The sequence below is a fragment of the Myotis brandtii genome, unplaced genomic scaffold (assembly GCF_000412655.1).
Source record: "Myotis brandtii unplaced genomic scaffold, ASM41265v1 scaffold27, whole genome shotgun sequence".
In the NCBI taxonomy this organism is placed as follows: domain Eukaryota; kingdom Metazoa; phylum Chordata; class Mammalia; order Chiroptera; family Vespertilionidae; genus Myotis; species Myotis brandtii.
Window position 1 is genome coordinate 798,857 of NW_005360272.1, and position 8,003 is coordinate 806,859.

Here is an 8,003-nt window from a genome sequence, read left to right on the forward strand (position 1 = left end):
CCAGGTGCCGCGGAGGGAGGAGCAACGCCGTGCGTCCTCCCGGCGACGTGCCCACGCAGCCAATCGGCGGCCGCGCAGCCGTCCGAGTGAAAAAAGTACCCGTGGTCTCAGCGCAAGCGCTCTACGCATGACGGAAGTGATGGCAAGCTCTACGCATGACGGAAGTGACGGAAGGGACAATCTTGGAAGGGGCGCGACCGGAGCGCGAGGCGGCGCTGTGGAGACTGGAGAATGGTGTTTGCAGGGAAAGCGGAGGTTGGACTGGAGCGTCGCCCCGTTCCCCGCAGCTCGTCCATTCGAGCAGCGGGGTAGAACATGACCCTGCCTTTCCCGAGGCGTCCTTTCTAGCCCAGACTTTGCTCCCCGGGAGCCTCACGCTGCCTCTCATTACTTAGCCCCTGCTCGTTTTCTCCTTAACTCTGTATGTTCCGTAGCACCTTGTTCAGGATGCTAACTCTTGTCGGTAATAACTTAGTGTCTCACCTTGCCCAGCACCCTCTTTTGGCAAGTGAGCCCCGAGTCCCAAAGAGGAGAAATGGCGAAATGATTCTCTAAGGCTGCGGAGCAAGTTGGAACCAGCTGAGGACGCCTCACGGGGTTGAAGTGGAGAAAGTACTTGTTGAGGTATCAGAATATCTGCAGTGTCCTCAGTATGTGCCAGGCCAGTGGTCCACAAAGCGTGTTTCTGGACCGGCAGCGGCCACGTGGCTTGGAAAGTGGGTTAGAGATGTAAATTCTCGGACCTCCTCAGAAATTCGGGGGGCGGGCCTGTACCCCGCGTCTAGCGCCGTGCTACCCAGTCAGGCGAGACCGAGGCACACCGCTGTGTGCAGGGGACTCGTGGCGGCAAAGTAGGTTGCCCAGAATCGTTCAACTAGTACCCGGGTTTCTCTGACTTTAAAATCTGTGCTTTTAACCCTAAGCTTTAAGTTTTAAAGAATAACAATAAGGCCCTAACGTAACCGGTTTGGCTCAGTGGATAGAGCGTCGGCCTGCGGACTCAAGGGTCCCAGGTTCGATTCCGGTCAAGGGCATGTACCTGGGTTGCGGGCACATCCCCAGTAGGAGGTGTGCAGGAGGCAGCTGATCGATGTTTCTCTCTCATTAATGTTTCTAACTCTCTATCTCTCTCCCTTCCTCTCTGTAAAAAATCAATAAAATATATTTTAAAAAAACTCATTAATGTTTCTAATTCTCTATCCCTCTCCCTTCCTCTCTGTAAAATATCAATAAAATATATATATTTTTAAAAAAGAATAACAATAAGGTCAAAACAGCCTTTGCGGACCTGTTAACATTCACTGCAGTTCTCCACCTTAGGTGAGCAACAGAATCTCCTGGAGAGCTTTTCCAGAATTCCGCAGCTGGGGTTTCCCACCGCAGTCTAACCCCAAGATCCTGTTGAGGAGGTTGCGTGGGGCTGGACCCCAGAGGTGCTATTAGACATTACTCTGTCTGGACCTGACCTGGGTGTACACCTTTACCCTAACTTCCCCATGGATCTTGTTCTTTTTGGCCCTACCTCTTTTCTGAACCGCTTTCCCTCCCATATGCCAACTACGGTGAGGCCTAACAAGCCCACTCCGGTTAGAAAGTGCACCATCGGTATAAAACTTCTTTTACAGGCTCCCTGGTGGTCTGCAGCACCAGAGACAAACTGACCCCTCTCAGAGAATATTGGAAGGCTAGCCCATGGTCAAATACAAAGAAGGTAAGTTTTCAGTCTGCTGGGTTTGATGGTACAGGTTTATTTTGTAATGGGAGTTAAGGAAGACAGCTCAGAAGGAAGAGTAGGAGTTATGAAGGGGAAGACGGAGGAAGAGAAGAGAACATTTCAGAAGATAAAACCATGAGGGTTAATGGTAAGGAATAAAGCCACAAATGAGGAAGAAAAGGGAGGGTCATGTTGAGGAATTTGTTTTTATCCCAAAAGGGAGGAGGAAGCCACCGAAAGGACTTCACTTTCCTGGTTTGCATCTTAAGCAAGATCACTCTGGCTCCTGTTTGGAGGACTGGATCAGAGTGAGAGACTAACGACTGTGAAAGTTATTCAGGTGAGATTTAGTGGGGCACTGAAGATGGAGAAAACTGGAATAAAATGGAATTAATTTTTTTAACTTAAAAATTGTTTAAGTTGCTGTAAAATATACATAACAAAATTTACCACTTTTCAATATATAGTTCAGTGGCACAGTGAAGTCTATTCACTTTGTTTTGCAGCCATACCCACCATCCATTTTCAGAACCTTTCATCTTGCAAAAGTGAAACTCTGTACCCTCTAAACTATTAACTCCCCATTTTTCCCATCCCCCAAATCCTGGCAATGACCATTCTACTTTCTGTCTCTGAATTTGACTAAGTACCTTATAAGAGTGGAATCACACAGTATTTGTTCTTTTCTGATTGGCTTATTTTGTAGCATAACATCTTCAAGGTTCATACATGTAGCATGTGTCAGAATTTCTTTTTTTTTAAATATATTTTTATTGATTTCAGAGAAGGGAAAGGGAGAGGTAGAAACATCAATGATGAGAGAGAATCATCAATAGGCTGCCTCCTGCACGTCCCCCACTGGGGATTGAGCCCACAACCCAGGCATACCCTGACTGGGAATCAAACCTGACCTCCTGGTTCATAGGTCAACGCTCAACCACTGAGCCACGCTGGCCGGGCCAGAATTTCCTTTTTAAGGCTGAATAATAACTTTGTTAAATTTTGTTAAATATCCATTGTATGTATATACCACATTTTGCTTACCTACTGAGGGACACTTGGGCTACTTCCCCCTTTTTGCTATTGTGAATAATTTGTCTATGTACATTGGTGTACAAATATCCATCATGTCCATGCTTTCAGTTCTTTTGGTGTATAACCAGAGTTGAATTGCTGGATTACATGACAGTTCTATTTTGAAGTTTTTGAGTAACCTTCATACTGTTTGTACCTGAGGAAATTTTTCCAATGATTTTTTTTTTTTTTTTAGAGAATGGAAGGGAGGAGGAGAGACAAAGAGAGAAACATCGATGTGAGAGAGACACATCGATTTGTTGCCTCTCACAAGTGCCCCAACAGGGGTGGGGACCAAGCATGCATCCGGGTATGTGCCCTTGACCAGAATCAAACCCACGACCCTTCAGTCCGCAGGCAGATACTCTAACCAACTGAGCCAAAACGGCTAGGGCTCCATACTGTTTTCTATAGCAGCTGCACCATTTAAATTACTACCAACAGTGCACAAGAGTTCCAGTTTCTCCACATTCTTGCCAACACTTGTTTTCTCTATTTTTAAAGCAAGTGCTGTGAAGTGGTATCTCATTGTGCTTTTAATTTTTATTTCCTTACTGATTAGTGATGTTGAGCATCTTTTCATGTGCTTGTTGCCTATTTGTATATCTTTGGAGAAATATTTGTTCCAGACTTTTGCCCACTTTTGAGTCTGGTCATTTGGTTTTTTGCTGTTGAGTTTTAGGAGTTCTGTATGTATTCTGGGTATTTAATCCCTTATCATGTATGTAATTGGCAAATATTTTCTCTCATTTTGTGGGTTGCCTTTTTACTCTGTTGATATTGTCTTTTTATATAACAAAGCCTTTAATTTTGATGAAGTCCAGTTTGTATAATTTGTTGTTGTTGCCTGTGCCTTTGGTGTCATGTACAAGAAATCATTGCTATATCCAGTGTCATCAAGCTTTTCGCCTATATTTTTCTCAGAGTTTTAGTTTTAGCTCTTATGTTTAGGTCTTTGATCCATTTTGAGTTAATTTTTAAAATTTTCAGTTATAGTTGACATACAATATTATATTCATTTCAAATGTACAACATAATGCCTAGATACTTATATTCTTTATGAAGTGATCATCCTGATAAATCTAGTGCCCATCTGGCACCATACATAGTTATTGCAATATTATTGACTATATTCCCTATGCTGTACTTTACATCCCCTTGACTATTTTTATAACTAGCAATTTGTGCTTCTTAGACAGACAACTAATCCCTTTCAGAGTTAATTTTTTAATAAGGTGTTAGGTCAGGGTCCAATTTCATTCTTTTATAGGTGGATATCCAGTTTTCCCACCACCATTTGTTAAAAAGACTTTCCTTTCCCCATTAAGTGGTTTTGACACCCTTGTTGAAAATCATTTTGATACTGAACAAAGTCAGTGGATCCCTTGCCTGTGGCACCCAGAGAAGCCAAAGTCTGAGGCAACAGGTTTTTCACAAAAAGAAGGAAATTTGTCAGGCAGCCAGACAAGGCTCAAATCAGTCTCTCAGATCCAGGGTTCAGGGCAGGTTTTTAAGGGATTAGGAGCAAGTTCTAATTAATTAGAAACTTGGAACTTTGCCGCTTATGGTAAGGGTTCCAGTGTTCAAGTTCCTGTCATGTCCCTGTCCTTTGGTTCTGGGTGCAGGTTGAGGATAGAGGTGGCATGTGTGCAGTGCTCTCTGTAAACTAACTCAAGGATTGCATTAATCATGGATCTGCTTTAAGGGAGCAGAACCAGTGTTAGGCTGGTCAGGTGATTTGTGTGCTGTTTGAATTTGACCATACTAATATGTGTGAGGGTTCATTTCAGGGCTGTCTATTCTGTTCCACTGGTGTATTTGTCTTTTTGCCAGTACGACACGGTTTTGATTAACATAGCTCTGTAGTGTGTTTTGAAATCAGAAAGTGTGAGTCCTGTAACATTATTCTTCTTTTCCAAAATGTTTTGGTTATTGGGGGTTACTTAAGATTTCATATGAATTTTAGGATGAGTTTTTCTATTTCTGTAAAAAAAAAAAAGTCACTGGGATTTTGATAGAGATTGAAATGAACCAATAGATTGCTTTGGGTAGTATTGACATCTTAGCAATATCAAGTCTTCCAATATGTGAAAGAAAGATGTTTTTTCAATTATTTGTATCTTCTTCAGTTTTGTTCAGTGATGTTTTGTAGTTTTCAGTATGTATAACTTTCACCTCCTTGGTTAAGTTTATTCTTAAGTATTTTTTTCTTTTTGATGCTATTTTATTTTGTTATTACTCTTCACCCAAGGATATTTTTTCCATTGATTTTTAGAGAGAGTGGAAGAGAAGGGGAGATACAGAGAGAGAAGCATTGATGTGAAAGAGACACATTAATTGATTGCTTCCCACACCTACCCTGACCTGACCCTGGACTGGGGATGGAGCCTGCAACTGAGGTACATGCCGTTGACCAGAATAGAACTCATGACCCTTTAGTCTGTGGGCCAACACTCTTAAACACTGAGAAAAACCAGCTAGAACTATTTATTTATTTATTTATTTTAATGTTTTTATTGATTTTTTTGAGAGACAGGAAGAGGGAGAGATAGAAACATCTATCAGCTGTCTCCTGCATGCCCCCTACTGGCGATCGAGCCCGCAATATGGGCATGTGCCCTGGCTGGGAGTCGTGCTGGTGAACCCTTGATGTATGGGACAATGTTCAATCCACTGAGCCAAACTGGCCAGGCTAATGCTATTTTAAATAAAATTATTGTCTTAATTTCCATTTTGTACTGTTCACTGTTATTGTTTAACTGAGTTGGTATCCTGCAACTTTGCTGAATTCATTTATTAGTTTAACAGGTGTGTGTGTGTGTGTGTGTTCTTTAGGGTTTTCTACATCTATGATCATATCATCTGCAGAGATCATTTTATCTCCCAACCCCCCAAAAGAATTAATTCTTTGTCATTATGTGAAGCTCTGACCTTAACTCTGAAATTCATTAAATTTGTGTTTTCATGGGAGGAGGGTGTAACAGAAAGTCATATTTGGAAGGTTCCTCAGATTCTACACTCCTGCCCAAGGTCATACAGCAAGTTTGAGATTCAACAGGCAACCAAAATATGATCTGTGTTTTCCTCTTAACTTTCTAGGAGCAGAAAAAGCCAAGTGGAGGAGCTATGGTGGAGAGCCCTTGCCTAGTAGGTTATCTGTGGGACTGTGCCTTGTTCCCTTTTTGCTTTCGCCCAAGGTTTTCCTTCTCTTAGGAAGTAGGGAATCTGGCTGAATCCCACTGCATCCATCTGGTTAAAAAATAAACATACTGGGTGGTCTAATATGGAAAAGAACTTGATGAAGTCAGATTTGGAAGTGCGAGAGACATTTGAAATTAGGAAAAATTTGCCCTTGTCAGTTTGGGGCTTCTTAGCACCACTTAAACATATGATCTCAGCCTTGGAGTGAGTATAGCCATACCCCTGAGATCTTGTTCCAGAGCACCATAACTCACAATAAAGTGAGTTGTAATCTTTTTGCTAGTGGAGGGTCTTGCCTTCAATTTGTAAGAAACGTGGCATCTGTGAAGCTCAATAAAGCAAAGCGCAATAAAATGAGGTTCCTCTGTGTCTTCCCAGCTGAATGCCTCTGTACTGTTGCCAGCTGCTTGTAGTAGGGTTTGGAGAGGAAGGTGTGCTCTAAGAGGTAAGGTTGCGGCCCCAGACATCATAGATGGGATCACAGAAATCAGTTCTGAAGGGAAAACCATGAACCATGGAAAGAGCATCTGTTGTGAGGTAGAGGTCTGAATTTGTATCTTGGTTCTCTTTTCTTTTTGCCTACTGTAAATGTTTTACTAGCACTTCGAGTCCTTAGTAGGTGTTAGCTTTGCTAAATGTTGTACATACATTTGTTTTCCTTCAAAAGCTGGCCAGGAAAGAGGGCGGTGTGTTGGCATCTCCTCCTTAGTCCTCCGCCACGACCCGGGGGATGTTCCCTGCTCAGGAGGAGGCTGACAGGAGGGTGTTTGTGGGGAATTTAGAGGCCCGAGTGTGGGAAGAGATCCTTTACGAGCTGTTCCTTCAGTTTTTTATAGGCTGGGCCATTAACCAGAGTGACTGTATGAAAAGACAGAGAAGGAAAGCCGAAGTCTTTTGGATTTGGCTGCTTTAAACACCCAGAATCGGTGTCTTATGCCATAGCTTTGCTGAATGGAATTCGTTTACATGAAAGACCAATTAATGTGCAGTGTCGATTTAGGAGTTCTCACTCTTCTGAACCAGCTAACCAAAGTTTTGAGAGCTGTGTTAAGATCAATTCACACAGCTACAGAAATGAAGAAGCCATGGGCAGTTCTTTCTTTCCCATGCAGTTCTTTCCAACTAATAATGCAGCTTTACCTCAAGAATATTTTTTCTTTCAGAAGATGCAGTGTCATGCATGTAATCCAGCACTGCAGCTTCCTTACTGTGAGATGACAGCATTACTTCCTAAGAACACAGCTGTGCCTCCTTCACTAAACCATGTTCCAAATCTAGAGGCTGGACCCAGCCCTTATGAATGGACTCATCAACAACCACATGACCCTGTCCTTTACCAAATTAATAAATGAAAGAGGCAAAAACAAACTAGTGATAGAAACACAGAAAACATTAGAGAAAGTGAATATGGCCAAAAGTTCCGAAAGTGTAAGAAGAAGAAAAGATACTACTAGTATTACCTTCAAATGAATTTATCTACACTGGTCTTGATCCTTAAGGAAAGAAGAAAAAAAGCCTGTGTTCTACCAAGTAACAAATGTTATGGCTTTCTTATGTTTTTTGAAATCTTATATAATAATCCTATCTAATAAAACAGAAACATGGTAATTAGCCGTACCTCCACTACCCTTCCCATTGGCTAATCAGGGCGATATGCAAATTAACTGCCAGCCAAGATGGCGGCCGGCAGCCAGGCAGCTTGAAGCGAACAGGGAGGCTTGCTTGCTTCAGTGACTGAGGACTCCAACGTTCCCCGCCTGCGCTGCCGGCGTCTGAGCTGCTCTCTAAGAAACAATGTTACAAATATAGAAGCTAAACCAAACCCCAGAAACCTGTTTTCAGTCAGCCGGGATCTCAGAGCTGGAGTCGCAACAAAGTTTCAAATACAGAAGGTAAACAAAGGCCAGATCCCTGCTTTCAGCAGCGGCCGCCTCTGGAGCCGAGCCTCAGAGCTAAAGCTGGCCCAGAATAAAAAAAGGAAAAAGAAAAAAAGGAGCAGTTGGGAGCTTCAGTC

The 8,003-nt window shown here is 42.6% G+C and overlaps 1 protein-coding gene and 1 pseudogene across 1 annotated transcript in view; one reads left to right on the plus strand and one right to left on the minus strand.

Annotated features, from left to right (window-relative positions):
• LOC102258234 (chromosome unknown open reading frame, human C20orf24) overlaps positions 1-317 on the minus strand; it is a 9,259-nt gene extending 8,942 nt beyond the window's left edge. Inside the window, exon 1 of the mRNA XM_014541400.1 lies at positions 199-317. Coding sequence (XP_014396886.1) covers positions 199-317 — 119 coding nt within the window. The remainder of the gene's footprint in view (positions 1-198) is intronic.
• Positions 318-5,944: 5,627 nt separating this feature from the next.
• LOC102258535 lies at positions 5,945-7,565 on the plus strand (annotated as a pseudogene).
• The last annotated feature ends 438 nt before the right edge of the window (positions 7,566-8,003 follow it).